At 38.1% G+C, this 24,275-nt stretch overlaps 1 protein-coding gene across 1 annotated transcript; it reads left to right on the forward strand.

The window, feature by feature from the left end:
* Positions 1-564: 564 nt before the first annotated feature.
* On the forward strand, positions 565-20,648 carry MARS2 (methionyl-tRNA synthetase 2, mitochondrial). The gene has a single exon (XM_003825316.5). The coding sequence runs from the start codon at positions 6,272-6,274 to the stop codon at positions 8,111-8,113; it is 1,842 nt and encodes a 613-aa protein (XP_003825364.3). The 5' UTR covers positions 565-6,271; the 3' UTR covers positions 8,114-20,648.
* The last annotated feature ends 3,627 nt before the right edge of the window (positions 20,649-24,275 follow it).

Consider the following 24,275-nt stretch of genomic DNA (forward strand, 5'->3'; position numbering starts at 1 on the left):
GTTACATAGGTATACATGTGCCATGTTGGTGTGCTGCACCCATTAACTTGTCATTTACATTAGGTATATCTCCTAATGCTATCCCTCCCCCCTCCCCCTACCGCAAGACAGGCCCCGGTGTGTGATGTTCCCCGCCCTGTGTCCCAGTGTTCTCCTTGTTCAATTTCCACCTATGAGTGAGACCATGCAGTGTTTGGTTTTCTGTCCTTGCGATAGTTTGCTCAGAATGATGGTTTCCAGCTTCATCCATGTCCCTACAAAGGACATGAAATCATCCTTTTTTATGGCTGCATAGTATTCGATGGTATATATGTGCCACATTTTCTTAATCCAGTCTATCATTGATGGGCATTTGGGTTGGTTCCAAGTCTTTGCTATTGTGAATAGTGCCACAATAAACATACGTGTGCATGTGTCTTTATAGCAGCATGATTTATAATCCTTTGGGTATATACCCAGTAATGGGATGGCTGGGTCAAATGGTATTTCTAGTTCTAGATCCTTGAGCCATTCTGTAAATTTTAAGTGGAGCATTTAGGCCATTTACATTCAACATTAGTACTGAGATGTGAGGTGCTGTTTTACTCATAGTGCTAGTTGTTGACTAAATACCTTGTTTTTTTTTTCCATTGTGTTATTGGTTTATAGGCCCTGTGAGATTTATGCTTAAGGAGTTTCTATTTTGGTATATTTCAAGGTTTTGTTTCAAGATTTAGAACTCCTTTTAGCAATTGTTGTAGTGCTGGCTTGGTAGTGGTGAATTCTCTCGGCATTTTTTTTGTCTAAAAAATACTTTATTTTTCCTTCATTTATGAAGCTTTGTTTTGCTAGATACAAAATGCTTGGCTGGCAATTATTTTGTCTGAGGAGGCTAAAGATAAACCCAGTCCCTTCTGGCTTGTAAGGTTTCTGCTGAAAAATCTGTTGTTAACCTGATAGGTTTTCCTTTATAGGTTACCTGATGCTTTTGCCTCACAGTTCTTAAGATTCTTTCCTTTGTCTTGACTTTAGATAACCTGATGACTATGTGCCTGGGTGATGATCTTTTTCTGATGAATTTCCCAGATGTTCTTAGAGTTTCTTGTATTTGGATGTCTAGATCTCTAGTGAGGCCAGGGAAGTTTTCCTTGATTATTCCCTCAAACATGTTTTCCAAACTCTTAGATTTCTCTTCTTCCTCAGGAACACCAATTATTCTTAGATTTGGCTGTTTAACATAGTCCCAAGTTTCTTGGAGGTCTTGTTCTTTTTTTTTTTTTTTTTCTTGAGATGGAGTCTCTCTCTCTTGCCCAGGCTGGAGTGCAGTGGCCTGATCTCGGCTCACCGCAACCTCCACCTCCCTGGTTCAAGCAATTCCCCTGCCTCACCTTCCCGAGTAGCTGGGATTACAGGCGCACACCACCACACCCGGCTAATTTTTTTGTGTTTTTCGTAGAGACGGGGTTTCACCATGTTGGCCAGACTGGCCTCGAACTCCTGACCTCAGGCAATCTGCCTGCCTCGGCTTCCCAAAGTGCTGGGTAATCCCAGCCGTGCCTGGCCTGTTTATTTTTTTAAAATATTCTTTTTTCTTTGTCCTTGTCTGATTGGGTTAATTTAAAAGAGTTGTCTTTGAGCTCTGAAGTTCTTCTTCTACTTGTTTGATTCTGTTGTTGAAACTTTTAAGTGCATTTTGTATTTCTCTAAATGTGTCTTTCATTTTCAGATGTTGTGATAGTTTTTTCTTTATGATATCTATTTCTCTGGAGCATTTTTCATCCATACTCTGTATTGTTTTTTAAAATTTCTTTCTCTGGTATCTTTTTGAGAAGCTGAATAATCACCCTTCTGAATTTTTAATCTGGCAATTCAGAGATTTCTTCTTGGTTTGGATCCATTGCTGGGAGCTAGTGTGGTCTTTTGGGGGTGTTATAGAAACTTGTTTTGTCATAATACCAGAATTACTTTTCTGATTCTTGCTCATTTGGGTAGACTATTTCAGTGGAACAATCTGAAACTCAAGGGCTGCTGCTCAGATTCTTTTGACTCATGGGGTGATCCCTTGATGTGGTGCACTCCTCCTTTCCCTAAAGATGGGGCTCTGGCGAGCCAGTCTGCAGACTGATTGTTATTGCTCTTCTGGGTCTAGCCACCCAGTGGTGCTACCAGACTCTAGGCTGGTGCTGGAGAATGTCTGTGAAGATTCCTGTGTTGCAATTTGTCTTTAGGTCTCCCAGTTGTGGATACCAGCACCTGTTCTGGTAGAGATGGTAGGGGAGTGACGTAGACTCTGTGAGAGTCCTTGGTTGTAGATATGTTTAGAGTGCCTGCTTTTTCAAATGCTGGTTATGCCAGCAGTGAAGCTGTCACGTGGACAGATTCAGAACCACTGGTTAGCCAGGATGTTGCAGGCAGTGGAATTAGCTGTTATTTTCTCCTTCCTTGGAACAGGGTTGTTCTGTCATGAGTTGCTGTAATGTCCTGAGTTGGTTGGCCTCTAGCCGGGAGGTGGTGTTTTTGAGATAGCACCAGAGTTTTTCACCTGTCTTGTGGAATTTGCAGGGGCCTGCCACTTATTTTAAAGGATCTGTGATTTGTTATGGTTTTCCTGATATGCTCCTGCAGTGGTTGCTGGAGCAAAAGTTCATGGTGTGAATCTGCCCACACTGTTCTCTCCATCCAAGTGGGAGCTGCACATCAGCCCTGTCTCCTAACCACCATCTTCCCTCTCTCACTTTTTTCTTTTTTATTGCTGAGTAATAGTCCATTGTATAGATATATCACATTTGTTTATCCATTCATCAGATGATGGACATTTGGGCTGTTTCCACCTTTTGTCTATTGTGAATACTGCTGTTATAAATAAATATTAGTGAGATAATACTTTACATCTATTTGACTGACAAAAATTAAGACAGACAATACCAAATACTGGAGAGATCTATTCAAGTGTATATTGCTGAGTAGAGTGTAAATTTGTTTAACCATTGGAAAATAACTTGGCATTATTTTGAAAAATGGAAAACTCATACTCTCTATGATCCAGCAATTTCATTCCCATGTATATATCCAAGAGAAACTTCAGCATATAGGCACCAGGAGGCATATACGACAGTGTTAATAGTAGTATTGTTTCTAAGAGTGAAAACTTGAATCACTGAAGTGTGTATCAACGGCCATTTCTTTAAGGAGTTCTGCTCTAAAGGGAAGGAAAGAAATGGTGCAGTAATGGAGGTTGAGAATTTTTTTTTTTAATGGGAGAAAAAATAGCACACTTGTATGCTGAGGCAGTACTTCAATGGAAAAGGAAAAAAAAATAGTAAGAATTTCTGGATAACCTGGTTTCTCAGACACTTAGCTTCCATTTATCTGCCAGTTCTGGAGGGTGCCATATATACCTTCCAGTTTTAAGTTTTACCTATGTTCACTTGCCATTTTAAAAAAAACTTGTATTAGGTTCAGGGTACATGTGCCTGTTTGTTATATAGGTAAATTGTGTGTCACGGCAGTTTGGTGTACAGATTATTTCTCCACCTAGGTAAAAAGCATAGTACCCGATAGATGGTTTTTCAGTCCTCACTCTCCTCCCTTCCTCCACCCTCAAGTAGGCCCCAGAGTCTGCTGTTTCCTTTTTTGTGTCCATATGTACTCAATGTTTTGCTCCCACTTGTGAGAACATATGATAGTTGGCTTTCTGTTCCTATGTTGGTTAACTTAGGATAATGGCATCCAGCTCCACCCATGCTGCTGTAAAGAACATGATCTTGTTCTTTTTTATGGTTGCATAGTATTCCATGGTGTATATGTACCACATTTTCTTTATTCAGTCTACTGTTGATGGGCATTTAGGGAAGATTCCATGTCTTTGCTATTGTGAACAGTGCTGCAATAAACATGGGAGTGCGTTTTTTTTTACAGTAGAATGATTTATATTCCTTTGGATATATACTCAATAATGAGATTGCTGAGTCAAATCATAATTATGCTTTGTGTTCTTTGAGAAATCACCAAACTGCTTTCTATAATGGCTGAAGTAATTTACATTCCCACCAGCAGTGTATGTGTTGCTTTTCTCTGCAACCTTGCCAGCATCTGTTGTTTTTTGACTTTTTAATAATATTCATTCTGACTGGTGTGAGATGGTATCTAAATGTGGTTTTGATTTGCATTTCTGTAATGACGAGTGATGTTAAGCATTTTTTATATGCTTGTTGGCCGCATGTCTGTCTTCTTTTGAGAAGTGTCTGTTTATGTCCTTTGCCTTTTTAATGAGGTTTTTTGCTTATTGATTTTTAAAATTCCTTATAGATTCTGGATATTAGACCTTTCTTGGATTCATAGTTTGAAAATATTTTCTCCCATTCTGTAGATTGTCTGCTTACTCTGTTGATAGTTTATTTTGTGGTGCAGAAACTCTTTAATTAGGTCCCATTTGTCAATTTTTGTTTTTGTTGCAATTGCTTTTGGCATCCTCATGATGAAATTTTTGTCAGGTCCTATGTCCAGAATGGTATTTCCTAGGTTACCTTCTAAGGTTTTTAGTTTTAGGTTTTACATTTAAGTCTTTAATCCATTTTGAGTTGAGTTTTGTATATGGTATAGGAAGGGGGTCCTGTTTCATCTGTATATGGCTAGCTAGTTATCCAAGCACCATTTATTGAATAGGGAGTCTTTTGCCCATTGCTTGTTTTTATCAACTTTGTTGAAGACCAGATGGTTGTAGGTCATTCTTAAACTGCTGGATTAAATAAGAGCACATCAACTGAGTATCCAAAGTTATTTTTTATATCTCTTATACAGAATTTGATTGGTCCACCTTTCATCATATCACTACAGAAATCAGATCCAAGTTACCACATGTGTTCAGTCAAAGGTTATTATACAGCAGTCAAAATGAATGAATTACATGCAACATGTATTAAGAACATATGAATGCAGTTACATGCAACAACATGGATTAATACAGCAACAAAATGTTGAATAAAAAGGCAAGTTGAAGACTACATGTAGTATTATATCCTTTTTAGAATATTTAAATGCAAGCAAAATTAAACAATGTTACTTAGACATACTATGTATGTGATAACACAAATGTGCAAGAACAAAATTCAGGACAATGACTACCTCAGGGAGGACAGTACGAGAAGAAAAGGAGCACACAGATCTAAATCACTGGTAATTTTCTAGTTCAGTGTTTCTCAAACTTTAATGTGCATCAGAATCACCTTAAAATCTAAATTACTGGGCCCTACCCTCAGAGTTTTCTGGTTCAGTAGGTGGGGGATGGGGCCTAAGAATATACATATGAACGAAGTTCCAGGTGCTGCTAGTTCTGCTGCTCTGGGGACCACACTCTGAAACCACTTGTAGTTCTTAGATTGGGTTGTAGGTTCATAGCTGCTCCATTTTAGTATTAAATGTATATGCTACTTAAATTAAATTAAAAAAAAAGATCAAAGATGAGAGTGTGTTTTGAACTAGGGATTAACATTAATTCAATTCTGGGCTCCTGAGGTTTCCTCCCCTAAAAAAAATTCTAAGGTTCCATTACTAAAAGCAAACTTGAGAAACACTATTTTAAAAGAACTTCAAGACCATTAAAAAAATTAACTTTTTGAGAAATAAATTTGAAAATTATTCTTTATATGCACAGTGACAGCATATTGCACTCTACTTTCCTGGATCTCAATAAACTTTGGCAAGAACTTGGCAGATCACAAATCTACTTTTGTTGATTCAACAAAAACTGTTTAAAGACTTCTCTTCCATTCTCAGTTCGTATCCTTCTCTCAAAATGCTGTAGGTAATGATTTTTCATCTTTTTTCTCTCTCCCTCCCTTACAGATTGATTTAGGCTCTGAGATAAAATTTAGGTGACATTTTAGATATCGACAGGGCATGTGCAGAGCCATACTCTGTCTTGCAGTATGCCAGCCACGGACGGGGTTTAGACAAACGGCTGAATATAAAACTCTTGCCTACAAGCAGCTCAGCCTAGAGGGGGAAACAGATTCATAAATATAAAATTACAATCCAAAGCAGGAAACACAGTATGTTATACGAAGGCAAAGAGGTTCGTCTTCTTTCATAGCCTCTCCTAAACCCGGCAACTCTGAGTTGTTTTTCTGGCAAGCCGCCGTCCCTTGGCGGCCTCTGGCGCCGCGGCTTTCGGCGTGCGGACGGCGCAGGCGCGGGCGGGGCGGGTCCGGGCGGGGAGGGCGGTGAGGGCCGGCGCTCGGGGCCGCGTTTCATTGGCTTTCCGGCCGGAAGCTGCGGCGCGACCGGGCTGCGCATGCGCCTCTCACACGTGCTGTCAGAACGCCGCCGCCTCCGCTTGCGGCCGGTCTGCACCATGCTGCGAACGTCCGTCTTCCGGTTGCTAGGACGCACGGGGGCTAGTAGGCTGTCTCTCCTGGAGGACTTCGGCCCACGCTACTACAGTTCGGGCTCCCTCAGTGCCGGCGATGATGCTTGTGATGCACGCACCTACTTCACTACACCCATTTTCTACGTGAACGCGGCGCCGCACATCGGGCACCTGTACTCGGCACTACTGGCGGACGCCCTATGCCGCCACCGTCGCCTCCGAGGTCCCAGCACGGCCGCCACGCGATTCTCCACTGGTACCGACGAGCACGGGCTGAAGATTCAGCAGGCAGCAGCTACCGCGGGCCTGGCCCCGACCGAGCTGTGCGACCGAGTCTCTGAGCAGTTCCAGCAGCTTTTCCAGGAGGCCGGTATCTCCTGCACAGATTTCATCCGCACCACGGAGGCCCGGCACCGGGTGGCTGTGCAGCACTTCTGGGGGGTGCTTAAGTCCCGCGGTCTGCTCTACAAGGGCGTCTATGAAGGTTGGTATTGCGCTTCCGACGAGTGCTTCCTGCCTGAGGCCAAGGTCACCCAGCAGCCGGGCCCATCGGGGGATTCGTTTCCTGTATCTCTCGAGAGCGGGCATCCAGTCTCCTGGACCAAGGAAGAAAACTACATTTTCAGGCTTTCCCAGTTCCGGAAGCCACTCCAGCGGTGGCTGCGGGGCAACCCTCAGGCGATCACCCCCGAACCATTTCATCACGTAGTTCTTCAGTGGCTGGACGAGGAGCTGCCCGACCTGTCCGTGTCTCGCAGAAGTAGCCACTTGCACTGGGGCATTCCGGTGCCCGGGGATGATTCGCAGACCATCTATGTATGGCTGGATGCCCTGGTCAACTACCTCACTGTAATTGGCTACCCAAATGCTGAGTTCAAATCTTGGTGGCCGGCCACCTCTCATATCATAGGTAAGGACATTCTCAAATTCCATGCCATCTATTGGCCTGCCTTCCTGTTAGGGGCCGGCATGAGCCCGCCACAGCGCATCTATGTCCATTCCCACTGGACAGTCTGTGGCCAAAAGATGTCCAAGAGCTTGGGCAACGTGGTGGATCCTAGGACTTGCCTTAACCGCTATACCGTGGATGGCTTCCGCTACTTTCTTCTTCGGCAGGGCGTCCCCAACTGGGACTGTGACTACTATGATGAAAAGGTGGTTAAGTTGCTGAACTCCGAGCTGGCAGATGCCTTGGGAGGTCTCTTGAACCGATGCACTGCCAAAAGAATAAATCCTTCTGAGACCTACCCAGCCTTCTGCACTACCTGCTTCCCTAGTGAGCCAGGGTTGGTGGGGCCGTCAGTTCGTGCTCAGGCAGAGGATTATGCTCTGGTGAGCGCAGTGGCCACTTTGCCAAAGCAGGTAGCAGACCACTATGATAACTTTCAGATATATAAGGCTCTGGAGGCCGTGTCCAGCTGTGTCCGGCAAACTAATGGTTTTGTCCAAAGGCATGCACCATGGAAGCTGAACTGGGAGAGCCCAGTGGATGCTCCCTGGCTGGGTACTGTGCTTCATGTGGCCTTGGAATGTTTGCGAGTCTTTGGGACTTTGCTGCAGCCTGTCACCCCAAGCCTAGCTGACAAGCTGCTGTCCAGGCTGGGGGTCTCTGCCTCAGAGAGGAGTCTTGGAGAGCTCTATTTCTTGCCTCGATTCTATGGACATCCATGCCCTTTTGAAGGGAGGAGGCTGGGACCTGAAACTGGGCTTTTGTTTCCAAGACTAGACCAGTCCAGGACTTGGCTGGTGAAAGCCCACCGGACCTAGAAACTCAGTTCTTACCGGCTTGTGGTAAAAAAGCAAATGTGTTATTTTTTTATTTTTTATTTTCAGGAAAGTTATACTAGTATTTTCTTAAGTGTGGAATCAAATGAGCACATAAGCTGTGTCCCTGTGAAAAGAGGTTTGTAGCCTTTCAGGTGCCTGCTCCTATTCTTCATTTCTCTGTGACCATTGATCACTGTCCTTTGTGCATTGTGTGTCTAAGATGTCTTCAGGGGAAAGATGGGTAAGAGACAGTGTTGCTAATGCTGTTCCTTCTTTGTGCCTCCTTCCAAACCACAGTTATTTGCCCAAACTACCTCTCGTGGCTGGTTTTTCATTGGCCTGGCCTCTGCTTCTCAGGCTAATTAGTGACTCCTTTCTTTGAGGGTCAGGGTTGGAGGCCCCTTACTGGTGGTTTTACAGGGGGATCCTACTTTGTTACACATGTTGGGTTTCCTGATAAAAAGAGAGTATTTTATTAAACCCTTGAACCAGTGTCCTAGACCAGATGATTTTTGCCCATGTGTATCCCCATTTAAATTCCTACAACTAAGTCTCCCTGCTTTGTTAATAGTCCAACAGTTGGGTTGTGTAACATCACACTTCAACCGGTAGATGGCTCTAATCTCACACATTTACTTACTAAAGATTGAGGATTCGGAATATTTAGAATAAATGAGTTTTCTGCTTTCTAATTTTGCAGATCTTTACATTTTTATTGCTTTTCTTAAGGGATAGCTTTGCAACCACTATTGTTTTAATGGAAAGCAAAAAACCCCCCCAAACTTATCAGAATCCTCGTTCTTTTTCAGACTACTGAAAAATAACATTTACTCTGCTAAATGTTTAATAAGTGAATAAGTAAATGTATCAAGTTGTTTATATAATAAATTATAAAACTCTTGAGGCACTTGGTATGTTAAAAATTTTAAACTTTAGTAACATTAGGTTACAGGTATGATTTAAAAATTTGTAAATAGTTCAAAAGGGCAATGTTTTCTTTATATTTCTTATAGTCTTAATTTTGTTATCCATGTGCATAATTTACCTCATGATTTCTTTTGGTCAATCAGGATCTTTAATACAATATAGAAATTGTGTAATAGTTATTATAAATGTTAATACACAACTTTCAGGTAATTTTAACTGATTATTTCTTTTGCTCTTTTAACTTAAGTTATTAAAGTTTAAAAGTTTGTAAGTACCTTATTCAGATCTGTTCTGTTGCATTCGTTGAAGGTGATGGTGAAAGGAGGAACTGACCAATGCTTCAGGAATCTCAAACTGGATTTAGGAATCTCTCTAAGGCTCCATAAGAGAACATCACAGAGAAGATGTTAGCAATTTATACAGTGACTACAACATAGTAAGCCAGTTATGTCTCATAGGTGATTAGACAGCTGGGCCAAAGTTCAAAATGAGAACTTGCCTTGGAATATACATTCTAAGTATGGTAGCAAGTAGAGAGGGCCCACAATGAATTAAACTATTGTACTGGTAGTTCCCCTGGATTTATTCTAGGTGCCACCATTCAGTTCCAGTTTCTGTTTATTAATCAGCGAAATGAGGAATTTTTGGTTGCTGGAATATTGCTTAGAAGAGAATGCTTGAAGGTATTCTAAAGGTGGAAGGACTGTTTCCACAAATGTCCCTTCAGACCCTTCTTATTCATAAGTCTGGGCTTTCCACATGACATGTTCAAGTTAACTGCTGGGGTTATTAGCACAGACTACTGGGGCATAGGATGTAGGAGTGTAATATCTCCTACAGGTGGATAGAGCAGAGAGTGGAAAAGGATAATATGTATTTACGTGGATGAAGGAAAACATATTTGAAAACCAGTGAGATGATAACCTCTGCCTTTGAAGTGCTCTTATAGCAGTGTTACAGTTCCTACCATGGATGGAGACAGTGTCTTCTACTTGAATGATCTTTCCTATAGCCTAGTGCTGGTCAATACAATCGACCTTTGCTTGCTGGAGGGTGTCAATGGAGTTCTTTTAGTGCAGTCTGTCATTTGTGCAGGCACTTAGCTGGCTACCTGGATATTTGTGATACTGGAGGACACAAGAACATAGGGGAACCAGATAGGACAGGGCGTAATTATTAGAAAGACAGGATATTTTATTTTGTTTATTTATTTATTTATTTATTTTTGTGTGAGCAATAAAGCTTTTTAATCACCTGGGTGCAGGCGGGCTGAGTCGGAAAAGAGAGTCAGCGAAGGGAGATGGGGTGGGGCCGTTTTATAGGATTTGGGTAGGTAAAGGAAAATTACAGTCAAAGGGGGTTGTTCTCTGGCGGGCAGGGGTGGGGGTCACAAGGTGCTCAGTGGGGGAGCTTTTGAACCAGGATGAGCCAGGAAAAGGAATTTCACAAGGTAATATCATCAGTTAAGGCAGGAACAGCCCATTTTCACTTCTTTTGTGGTGGAATGTCATCAGTTAAGGCAGGAACCGACCATCTGGATGTGTACGTGCAGGTCACAGGGGATATGATGACTTAGCTTTGGTGCAGAGGCCTGACTTTCCAAAGACAGGGTATTTTAAATGGAGGAATGTGTGGTAAGTTGAATCTGACTTCTGCGGTGATCCTGAAGATGAACCAGTTGGATTCTCTATAGGAGGCACAATAGATACAGCAAATATTCTTTGAATAATTAGTGATGTGTTTGAGTTGGTCCAGAAGTTTAAGAATAGCAAATGGAGAATACGTGAAAACTGAAGGGGATGTACTTCCAAGAGGGGGCATCCTAACCACTTCTGGTAGAAAATGATACACTTGTAGAATTCCCTACTCTAGCACTGTTAATACTTTTATCTGGCATTTTCTGGATTCCTTCGCCAGAAAGTAACTGTCTTCCAAATACTATCCTTGAAGTCCTCAAATATTCATTTTGGTGTGTTCCTGGAAGCAGTGTTGCAGGAGGTGATAGACCACTGCCTAGATCAGGTATTCATGGATGTCACATTAGGAGAGTAATAAAAAGACGTCAACTCACTCAGCAGACTATAATCCTCTCTGTGAAGTCATGTGAGAAGTGGGCAATGCACATTTTAAGTTGCCCCATTATATACTGGAGGGCTGTTTCACAAGTGAACTCATAGATTAGACAGAAGACCTATGGCTATAAGAAGGAGCATAAGAAATAGATATAATCTCTGATTTTATTGAAACCTCAGTTTATTCTGCATGTAGACCTCATTATTTCTCTTAAGAATCTGTGGACTTTGTAGGGTCTATGAAGAGCCCAATAAATTGAATATGAAGTTGATGTCAGAGTACTTAAGAAGGGCCTAGGCTGGAACATGGGCCCTGGGACACTGGTCTTCCCCCTTCCCCCCACCCCCCAAGGTGGTTGTACCTGTGATTGGGACTTAGCTCTTTAGCTCTGGGAAATGTCAAAACTGAAGTGAAACCAGTAGTTGGTCAGGTTGTGAGCCCTCAATGAGGATGACATCATCATGAAGTGAGACCTGGAGTGCTGGTGGGTCCTTGCCTTGTCTTTTGTCAGAAAGTGAATATCAATGGACCTAAAAGGGTGTAGACATATTGACAGATTATTGACAGATTATTATTATTATACATATTATTATATGTATAATAATAATATGTATTATATGATACATATATAATATAATATGTATTATTATATATACATATTATACATATGTATAATATGTATTATAATATATAATATGTATATATTATACATATTATATAATATGTATTATATAATATGTATAATAATATGTGTAATATTATACATATTATTGTCAATATGTAGACATATTGACAGATTCTAGAAGAAAGCCATTGAGTCTCTTGGAAAACTAAGATAGTATAATATATGTTATTTCAGCACAACAAAACTCACTCTGCCCCTTCCTCTTGCAGGAAGTTTGGAGAGGATTGGTTAACTCTTATCAAGAGGAACACACCAAATTTGGAGGTTAATAACAGTTAACAACCAAGTTAATTAAGGTTAATGGGAATTTTAACCTTTTAGGAAGAGTATCTTATTCTTTCTGGAGACAGGACAGGAGAAGCCCTGGTTAAACTTCCTTCCTATGTCACCAATAACTACTTTGAGCAGAGGGGAAGGGACTAACCAATTTAGAGGTGAAATTAGCTGCTTCTCTTTAGTAGGTAGTCTTGGGTTATCCAGAATAGATCCTCTGAATTAAAGGAACTACCTAGCAGGAAACAGTTGGCCATATTTAAATAGTTTGTTTAGGATTGTATCACATTAATTTCCACTTTTCACGATGAGGGAAGGGAACTAGAAGGAACTACACACCAACAAGATCTTCCTATGGCCCCGACAACTAGAAATAATATATCCTCTACCATGCCTCTTCTGATGAGTACCACTTGGGAGGTTCAGCCATACTTGGATGTTCACCAAGGTAAGCAAGGCATAGTACATATGTTTCATCCTTGGCCTTGAGCTGAATTGTACCCCCTTAGCTAATGGCACAGTTTGCTCACCATGGATTTTAAAGTCCACTGCTCCTCACTGAAGAACAGGATGGTGAGATGTCAAGATGTTTCAGGAAACCAAGTGTGCCATCTGCAAGAAGAAAATTATAGCTCCAAGGAGAGATGAGCCCTGCCCTTGAGTCACTTCTGGATGAAACATCTGCAGAGGGCCTGACTCACTGGGGAAGCTGAAGGGACAGACCCAGGAATAACTATGGAAATGGAGGATGCCTTTCTTAGATTATGATGTGGGAGAAATGGTACTAACACCTCTGTGCTACTGCTATTAAGGCCATGCCTTGTACATGTACCCCTCATTAGTTGAGAATCAATTGTTTATGGGATTTAACATGATGATGAAGCTTCAAAAACTAGATAATGATTGTTATAGGTTGGTATCATATTATTCTTTTAATACATTCCATAAAGATATGACCAATTACACATTTTTTCCTGATTGTATATTTTTGGAACACATTAAATAAAATAGCTTCAGTAGTTTGGCTTCCTTTGAAACCAGTCTAGAAGCTTCTATTGGTTAAAAAGCTATAGATAATAAAAATATAAAGTTAATAAACATGGTATACATCTTAGATTAATCACAAAATAATACAAATGGAATGTATTTCTTTCAAGCCAGATGAAAAGAGAAGTGAAAGAAAACAATCCAACAGAAGCCAGGAAGGAACAATGCAATAGAAGACAGGTAGGAGAAAAAAGAGGCAAAGAAAAAGGAAAAATATTGTAAATAGAAAGCCCAAAATAAAGGCAGAAATAAATACAAATATGTCAGTAATTGTAATAAAATAAAACTTCATGAGTCTTCTGTCAAAAGACAAAACTATTCAAAATTAAATTTAAAAAGCAATATATGTAGTTAAAAGGGATATACTTAAACATAGAAGAAACTAAGACATACGAAGAAACACTAGGCATATATTAACCAAAAGAAAGCTGGTGTAGCAATATTAATATTACATAATCTATACTAGGGGGAAACCATTACTAAAAAGGTGGAATTTAATATAAAAGGAGTAATGCACCAAGTTACAATTATAAACTTGTATGACCTAACCACATAGCCTCAAAATGTAAAAAGCTAAGATTGAAAATTACAAGAAATGTTCAAGTCTCTAAAAAAAAAAAAAGGCCCACAGGGTAAAAGTATAACAACTCATACTAGACATTAGCATTTCAGTCTTTAATGCTTACTACTAAGTGTATCATCACTGCTAAATGTAGGAAAAAAAAATTACGGCAGTCAAGGTTTCGTGACTCTAAAACTTTGTCTTTTTCCATCTATACCTGTATGAAAATAACAGCTTGCTTTTTGAATATAACTGTCAGCCAAATATACCTATTCAGTAAGTCCTCTCTGGGTTACTAAAAGCGGGGAATCACATGGCCATAATTTTGCCAAATTTTCTGTTAGTTCAGTAATAAGTTGAGGGGAGAGAACCAACAGTTCTGTTTTCCTTATTTGTGTTCTCTCATTTATCTTTCCCTTGAGGTATTCAGCGCCTTAAGGTACTCTTCTTGTGTTTAACCCATTTATGCCTGAGGTTGCAATTTTTTGAATTTTTGCAATCAGACCTTGGCGAAGACCTTGAGCAGGATATAAAATAACCCCCACATGCTTGGCGTTCCAATAATGGAACTCTAGGTATAAATGGGCTAATGAGAAACGGAGGTACAGAGATTAAGCAACTTGGCTAGCGTTATACAGCTTGTAAAACAGGAGAGCCTGGGACTCAATCCTGTGTTAATGCCAAAGCCTTAGCACCACCTTTAGTACCAACACCACAATCAGTCAATATGTATATACTGAGGGCATTGTTTTAAGTATTGTGGGGAAGAGGAAGTAGTATAATGAGATTTAAAGATCTGAAGATGAAAAGTCCAAATAAGAACCTTGAACTGAAATAGATCAGTTAGTGTTTCAAGATGAGGAATCTGTTTGTTGATAGCCAGATTATGAAACTGATGAGTGCCAAAATAGAAATTCAGAAAAATATACTTACCTTTATCATGAAATATGGTATATTTCACTTTTGCTTTTAGTATTTTCTTTTATATCCTAAACCTGCTTATGTGTGCTGTGCAAATTGTTAAAATTTTAAATAACTGTATAGTCCCTATTTTTGTTTGTCCTTGTTTTCTTATTTTGTTTCTTAATTTTAGAATGATGTTCCAATTTCTAGAATCTAGCAGTTCTCTAAGTGAAAGTATATAGTCATAAATTCATGAATCTAAGTATTTTTTAATGATATTTTACTAATTAAATATACATTTATCTCTGAACATGAAAACATCAACATTCAAAAGTTTTATTTGAATTAACTATTATAGTGACAAAGCCAGATAATTTTATTAGAGGCCACAAACACTGAAACTTTTTCATACATACAGTTTTAATGCAAATGAACTTATTAATATGACATCCATTTATTAACAATTTAAGTTCTATGAATTTATCGAACATTTATTACTGTATTCTTATATCTTTCCTAACAAGCCTGCAGAAACCAGATTAAATATCCTTGACAGTGGTTATTACCAAAGCAAATACCACCCTGTTAGCTAAAATGCCACAGATTGGATAATTCCTGGTAAATTAAACACCTCATATCACAGTTGAGATAAGCTCTTATACCCCCAAACTAAGAGACTTTACTATGAATTGCATAATGAATACACAATGCTGTATTTTACATTTTTTCTGAAGTGTAGCTATTTTGTTGGACATGATGTGTCTTTGAAGAAATGTGTTGAATCTTATTTTTATATAGGTCTCTTAGCTATCATCGAAAATGTATTTAAAAAATATCAAAAGGCATTAAAGTTCTTGCTAACTTGGAAGGCCAGGAAGACCTATATTTTTATTCCATGTTTAAATAATTTTTTTCAGGATTCTGTCTAAATGCAAGCAGTATAGTCCCACAGCAAAGCATGATGGGTGCTTTTTCAGTTTTTGGTATGGCAGGTTACGACTTTTTGACAGAATCAGATTGATAGATCATACAAAATGTCCTGGGTAGCATATTTTAGATTACCTTTAAAACTCACTTAAGGAATTTATAAAGGCTTTCTCTTTTTTTTTTTTTTGAGGTGAAGTCTCACTCTGCCGCCTAGGCTGGAGTGCAGTGGCGTGATCTCGGCTCACTGCAACCTCTGTCCCCCGAGTTCAAGCAATTCTCCTGCCTCAGCCTCCTGAGTAGCTGGGATTATAGCCACCTGCCACCATGGCTGGCTAATTTTTGTATTTTTAGTAGAGACGGGGGTTTCACCATCTTGGCCAGGCTGGTCTTGAACTCCTGACCTCGTAAGGTAAGAAAGGCCTCCCAAAGTGCTGGGATTACAGGTGTGAGCCACCGCTCCCGGCTTATAAAGGCTTTCGTAAAGAGCCTTCAATTTTGGTAAATTGAAGTTACTGCATTAATTTTTTTTTTTTTTTTTTTTTTTTTTTTTTGAGACGGAGTCTCGCTCTGTCGCCCAGGCTGGAGTGCAGTGGCGCGATCTCGGCTCACTGCAAGCTCCGCCTCCCGGGTTCACGCCATTCTCCTGCCTCAGCCTCCCGAGTAGCTGGGACTACAGGCGCCCGCCACCACGCCCGGCTAATTTTTTGTATTTTTTAGTAGAGACGAGGTTTCACCGTGTTAGCCAGGATGGTCTCGATCTCCTGACCTCGTGATCCGCCCGCCTCGGCCTCCCAAAGTGCTGGGATTACAGGCGTGAGCCACCGCGCCCGGCCCTAATTTTTTACATTTAAATTTCTATAAAATTTATTTTACAGAAACATCCTATATTTTATATAAAAAGCAAAACAGTACTGAGTTCTGTTTGATTTTATAAGTAATTACTGGAACATTATATCAAGTTAAAATGTGTGAGAAGCCTATTGATTTATAGAATAAAATTATAAGTACTAACATAAGCAAATTTTTGAAAATATATATGGTTAATTGCATGAACGCTGATGATTGCATTTTCGTGCCATTTTAAGAGTTGAAAAAAGTATTTTTTGGCTTGGCTATAAAGGAAATATTTTTAACATTCATTGTGATATTGTTTGACCTACTACAAACAATAATAATAGTCCTCAAAATAGTAAGTTTTTTCTTATTTAAATGTTATGTACATAAAAATCAGCCTCTAGAAGGTAGTTAATTCATAACAAATTTTAAATAAAACTTTTGGTTGTAACTGATGTCCTAAAATTAGTTTTTTAGCTTAAGGAGAATATGTAGCACTTCTTTCTTTTTCCATAATCCATGGAGATGATCTAAAAGTGGAGCTATCAGCACTGGGGCATAAAACCAATATAAATGTATAACTGTGTAGCTATTGTAAAAATTGAAATCAGTATGATATCAGTTAGAAAAACATAGGAGAAATAGTGAAATCTTATTGCTTAACACAGAGTAGAGAGAAGGGGACTACCCAAGTTAAACCAAGTTATCGAAACTCATCCTTGGTAAGTTGGTTGAGGCAGATGTTTAAATATTCAGTATGTGAAGGTAGGTAGGTGAGTCTGAGCTCAAGAGTTTTAAACAAATTGTCTAAACAGCTAGGGCATAAGCATGAAAATCTATTTGGTAAACAGGATTGTTGCTGCATTTATGTTCATTTTTCCTTAGACATAAGGAAATAGACAACATTAGGATATTAAATATGTTACTTTAATTGAAAGCTATTCTCACAGACAGTTGGAAATAGCCTGAATAAAATAGTGCTAACAGGTTAACTGAAGTCAGTATGTGGGTACCTATATAGGGCAGGAAAAATTTACACGTATTAGTATCTTTTAAAATACTATGCGTAATAGTTCAGATACTAATAAGGATTTTAGGAAATTTCTTTTATGTGTTGCTACAAATATATAAATGAATATTGTGTAGCTTTATTTTGGTATCAAAATTAGACATGTTAAAAGCAAAGATCCTGAGTGTGATTAGCAATTAATACACATTGTATTAAAATCATCTCAAATTGTTAATGAATACTTTAAAATTATCATCCTTTAGATGTTTTCTCCAAAACATCAAAGGAAAAAAAGGTATGCTTTTTAGGCAATATTTTTTATAGTAATGAAACGTTTATATACTATCATTGTGTTGTTTCACAGCTGTATGAGGTTAAAGATGAAAGTTTAGTCTCGGTATCTTCATTCATTTTTATACCATGATTTATAAAAATGATGTTGATAATTAAAAGTTAAAGCATTGATCTTTTGTAGTTATTAAAGGTATTTTTGCTATCATGGATATGTTATATTACAAAATAAGAGCCAAATATCACAATTTAAGCAGAGTAAGTTTTTTGTGGGGAATACATTAATAAATTTTCCTACCATCTCTGTTCTTCTGTACTTCATAGTTTGGAGTGAGAAATAAAGTAATATATAATATTTGTAGAACTGAACGAAAGTAATGTGGAAGCACATCAATACATTTTGGTAAAGAGCCAATTGCCTAAAATAAATTAGCTAAGAAAAACACTTCGATATCAATCTTTCTTGAACTAATATACAATGACTCTCAGACTCTTAAAATTTACAGATGGTGTGGAACAAAAATGCCTTGTTGTACACTTGAATAAGCCTGAATAATAAATATAGGATTAACATGTATGCTGAAAACATCAGACAAGCTGAATATGAAATAGATTGTTTCACGATATTTTGACTAGGGCTCTAATAACACTCTACTGGGCTTGTTCTACACAGCATGTTACTTTAAAAATAACTGGCTGGGCGCGGTGGCTCATGTCTGTAATCCTAGCACTTTGGGAGGCCGAGGCAGGTGGATCACGAGGTCAGGAGATAGAGACCATCCTGGCTAACACGGTGAAACCCCGTCTCTACTAAAAATACAAAAAAATTAGCTGGGCCTGGTGGCGGGCGCCTGTAGTCCCAGCTACTCGGGAGGCTGAGGCAGGAGAATGGCATGAACCCGGGAGTTGGAGCTTGCAGTGAGCCGAGATGGCACCACTGCACTCCAGCCTGTGCAACAGAGCGGGACTCAGTCTCAAAAATAAAATAAAATAAAATAAAAATAAATTAAAAAAATAAAAAATAAATAAAAATAACTGCAGAACTCAGGCCTGTAATCCCAGCACTTTGGGAGGCTGAGGTGGGTGGATCACCTGAGATGAGGAGTTTGAGACCAGCCTTGCCAACATGGTGAAACCCTGTCTCTATTAAAAATACAAAATTAGCCGGGCGTGGTGGCAGGCGCCTGTAATCCTAGCTACTCGGGAGGCTGAGGCAGGAGAATTGCTTGAACCTGGGAGGCAGAGGTACGAGAACTGCTTGAACCCGGGAGGCAGAGGTTGCAGTGAGCCAAGATGGCGGCATTGCAAGCCAGCCTGGGGGACAAGGCTGAGACTTCACATCACAACAAAACAAAAGAAAAAACCAAAACAGAACAAAAAAACTGCAGGAAAAAAAATTAAATAGTTGGAGTGGACTTAGGGTGTGCCAAAATATTCTTTAATATAACTATGCCATTACATTTTATTCCTTAATCTAAATATTTGAGCTCAGAAACATTAGTACATTATCTTTTATGACAAGGTAAAATAAAATCACCTGAAGTTATTATTGGGTTATCTTCCTAATATTATGAGAAGATTTTTTGTATATAATTCTTATTCTTGCCCAACAGAAGTACAAATCAACTTTAGATCTTAGAATGGATGTGAAATTAAAATAGTAAAATCCTAGTATTTCCTCGTATTGTGCAATCGAATTTTATTAAAGGCCAGAATAAATTTTCATGTAGTCAATGTAAATATTGCTTATTTATGTAACTTTTTATTGTTTTATTAATCTAATCTTCTCTAAAAGGAGTATAATGTTTTTAGACAAGAAAGTTGGGATATATATTAAACAGGCAATATTTAAAGAAAAGTTACTGTGGCAATTATTTAATTTTAAAATGTTCTAGTTAGAGTGGCATTTGTTAATTGTAAAAAGCTTCTCTAATTCTGTAAAAGCACGCAATCATAGCTTCTTTGTATTTAAAAGGTGAAATATGCGCGGTGGCTCAACGCCTGTAATCCCAGCATTTTGGGAGACCAGGTGGGCGGATCACGAGGTCTGGAGGTCGGGACCATCCTGGCTAACACGCTGAAACCCCGTCACTACTAAAAATACAAAAAATTAGCCGGGAGTAGTGGCGGGCGCCTGTAGTCCCAGCTACTCGGGAGGCTGAGGCAGGAGGCGGGCGCCTGTATTCCCAGCTACTCGGGAGGCTGAGGCAGGAGAAGGGCGTGAACGAACCTGGGAGGTGGAGCTTCCAGTGAGCCGAGATTGCGCCCTTGCACTCCGGCCTGGGCTACAGAGCCAGACTCCGTCTCAAAAACAAAAACAAAAACAAAAACAAAAACAAAAGATGCCATAAGGAATAAGGATCTTTATACTTCACGTATGGATGGCAAAAGAGGGCCAAAAATAAATATGGAGATAATCCAGATAATCATTAAGTATATTTAAGAATAGTGTAAACTTTGGCCATTGTAATTGCTATAAAATAAAAATATGACAGATTTCTGGATATTTTATATATATACAGATTATATTTTATAGATACTAATGTTTGCCAACATTTCTAATATAAACTTAGAGTCTGAAATGTTTCATCAAAACATTTAATACATGTAAAATATATACAAAGTTAAATACAGTAAAATCAAAATAATGTGGAAACTAGAATCTACTTGACATATCTCCCTAGCAAGATAGTGTTTTTTTTTTTTTGACTGTACTATATTATACAAATGGCCTGTTGCTACACATATTCTGTACATGCCATGGTTATGTCTACAAATATGGAACAGCTGGAATAAAATGGAAAAATCTAAACACCAAAGATGTTTGTACGTGGTTGTATATGAAATTATCATGTTGACAAAATAGCCAGATAATAACTAAATTTTTCAAACTCAAGATTTTTGTTGTCTTATAGGTGTAACCTTTGTTCTATTTGTTACAGGTTATAAGTCTATGTTACTTGAGTGTGTGAATGAATAAAGGAAACATTTAGTTTATCCTGCATCTCCAATGTTCTGGTTACTAAGATTTCTTTAATTCTCTTAAAAACAAAAACATTTAACCTTAAGCACATCCAAACCCTCATATATGTTACCAGATCACATATGGGGCTAGTTGTTTTTTATTATTGGACAAAATAGTTATCCAAGATTCTGCTTAACAGAATCAGCAGAGGAAGGTGGAGTAAGAATTGAATCCTCTGCTCTGAAATCTTTTCTAGGATGAAGATGTGGGCTTTGAGAATATCAAGGTTTCAAACCTAGACAAAGGCTGAGAAAAGCTTCTCACAGAATGTAACCTTGGTTCCTATTAAGAGATTTAAAGAAAATTAAGGTTTAATGCATTTTAAATGGCTCTAATTTTATAATTACTTGGGAAAGATTAAAAAAATCAGATTAACTGGGCCTGGATTCTGCAGAGAGAAGGTGTGTTTTAGGAAATTCCCACTAGAAAAAGTAGGTGACCTCATAACCTGCTGCTGGACAAGGAGGCATTCTAGGGCTATAAAAAGAGACTCACTTCAAGGGATCTGAGGCCACATCCAATGGTATTTCTAAATTATTAGGTTATGCTTTCTTTGTATCATCCCTGAACTTTGGTAAAGATTTGTTGAAAAAAGATTTATGAACTATGATATACAAAATTAAGATGAGATCCGATAGGTAATAAAGCAACTATCCAGAGAAAATCAGAGAATTATTAATATACTACTTCATGTTAATAGAGTAGCATCCTGTTAAAACATGCAATGAATAGACTCTGTGTCCCAACAAATGATTTTTATTCGATCCACTGCTGAACATAACGATCCTTTGAGATATTGTTTTGTTCAAGAAACTGAGAATAGGAAATTTCAGTTAAGGCATCCATAATGAATAAATGCTTACTTCAGGAGTCAAGATGTAACCAAATCCTTTTACCTAAAAATCTTGTAATTTTCCCTGCCTGCTTTAAGTGATTTGAGTTGTGATTGAAGAAGAATGCAAGCATCAAGGAGGTGGGGTTAACTTCATAAAGATGAACACAACTTTTGAAGTAGCACTTAGGCCAAATCAACTGCCTGGCCTGCATCTAATAACAGAAATTTAATACTAAGTGTTCTGTTAGTTTTTCCAAAAACTTAACTAGGGACTTATATAGTTAAGGGAAATGAGCTAAAGATTCTAAGGTAAAAGGCAAAATTTTTGTAAAGAGGTATGTTTGATTATATATTGTAATTTCCATGATTTGGGAACGTAGGCCACTCTGCTGACTTACCAAAACATTGAGCATGTCTATCAACAACCAATTTGCCACTGCTGGAATAGGTAAGTATCAGGAGTAAGTAATAAAAACAATGGATAATTTCTCATGGCATATAAGACCTAGATAACTCTAGGGTCAAGTGTTTTAAATTGTGCAATTACACAGAGTTTATTCTTATCAAGTATCTTAAAGCAATATGAATAAGCTTTCTGTGTAAATGCACAATTATCACTTGTGAAGTTATAAAATAGTCTTCCAACTAGGAAAGAAACACATTTATGATGTATTTTAATAATAAGTTAAAGGTGGTTTATTGAAATCAGTGTTGTGAAAAAAATTCACTCCAATGACATCAGACTATATTTAACCTTAGGCACTGTTATAATTTTTGAGCTAAAAATACTTCAGTGGACAATTATGATAATGACCCATTTACCTTAGAGACACATCCAAGTTTTACCAGTATAAAAAGTCTGGTACCTGTCATTAGGATGTAAAAAGGAAAACTAAACTAGAATAACCCTCTTCCAAAATAGCAAATTCTACATGGAGGGCCTGTACTAAGACTGATACATGCCTACATTGTGGCAATTAGCAAGAAAAATTGAAAGGAAGAAAGAAGAAAAATAACATTTATTTTTGGTGAACTTTATTCTTTCATAAGCAGTGGAAATGTGCCATGTTCCCAATATACAAAGAGGACATGGCACAGCCTCTAGGTATCTTTTGCTATAGCAGGGATTAAAGTTTTTCTGGGATACCTTAGAAGTTCTTTCTTCTCATGCTGTGTTCCTTCTTATATTTCCCAGAATGCTGACTTGCACAACGCTTTTAAAGAAAATTAAATTCTGGGGTAATTTATTTCCACTATTTTGGTTAGAAAACTGGTTCATATTTAGGTTACTTGATAAAAGCATGATTAAACAGTTTTATGTTTATCACAATTTGTTTCTTTTTTTTAGAAGTGAAATATTTTTCTGATTCAGACTCCCAGATGCTAAAGGGATTAGAATAGATATTTATTTGAGTTAATTTTGGTGATTCAATGAAAGACGGTCCATAACTCTTGCGTGGGACAAAAATTATTTTTGAAAAGCATTGTGTTAAGGAACTTCCCTCTCACTCCTCCTACCCTCCTCCCGCCTCCACTCCCCAGAAATCACTTGCTTCCTTACAGGTGACCATTTATTAGCAAAAAAAAGTTCTGAGTTCTAACACTTAATAGTAATGTCACCTTGGGAAATTCTCTTAACCTTTCTGAGCTTCACTTCTCTCATAAAAAAGTGCCTGATTATCTCACAAAAATATTGAGTGGATAAAATGAGATAATGCATGTGAAGTGCTTGTACATTGTAAGGTGCTATATAAATATAAATATATAAATATAAGGTATTACTCTTGTTTTGAAATAATATAGTCAGAAAAAATGTGATATTTTAAGCAGGACTTTATAGCACATCATCAACAAAGTTAATACCATTTTTACTTGGAATATTATCGTGGACTTTGAACAATCTTCAATGATTTAAGCAAAGCTTTTCTGTAGAACAGTGAACACAGGTTAAGTGACCAAAATTTCAAGACTAGTATCTTAAGACTATTCCATAGTTATAGACTCTGTTTCTTCATATATGAAGTAAGGGATAATAGGATCTCTGGGATTTATTTGAGTCCTTAAATTATATAATTCTATGGTTTCATATTTATAACATAGGAAAATATGTTTATATCTAAACATAAGTCAATCTGTTTATATAGCTGTATCACTCACTGGCTAAACTGGAAACCATAAAGCTTCAAGGGTTAAAGTAATAAAGCAGTCCAGGCCTAGGCCCTATAGCTTAATCCCTTTTTAGGCCATACTTTTTGATCCTGATTTAATGTTACATTTATTGTGTAATATATTAATAGGGTTAGCTATATTCCAATTTCCCTGAGACAGTCGAGGCTTACGCTTACTGTATTACTAGAATTTTAGTTTTGAAAAACAGTTTTTGAATAGAATGATTTTATAGGCTTATTAATATGGCAAACTTCTTTTTGGCCAATAAAGACATATTTCAAAAAATATGTAATTTTAATTCTTTTTGGTGCCCCCTTTCTCTCTCAAGTATTCATATTTGGATGATAAGTAGATGATTACCCCATATAAGATCTCTGAGCAGAGATCAGCAAAGTCAAGAACTGTCTGACTATTACAAGGAGCAGAAGTTAGTGCAGAATTTGATATGACTGATGAAACATCAGAGGACCTCGTCTATAGGTGAATCACCTTGATTTCTGTAAAGATAATAAAAATCAAGTCTGCTGCTCATCAATGCAGGTGGGGGTGAGATTCAAGAGGAAATATGTGTTGGAGAACAAGGACTCCTAATTCTGAGTCCA

Source organism: Pan paniscus, chromosome 13 (assembly GCF_029289425.2).
Source record: "Pan paniscus chromosome 13, NHGRI_mPanPan1-v2.0_pri, whole genome shotgun sequence".
NCBI lineage: Eukaryota > Metazoa > Chordata > Mammalia > Primates > Hominidae > Pan > Pan paniscus.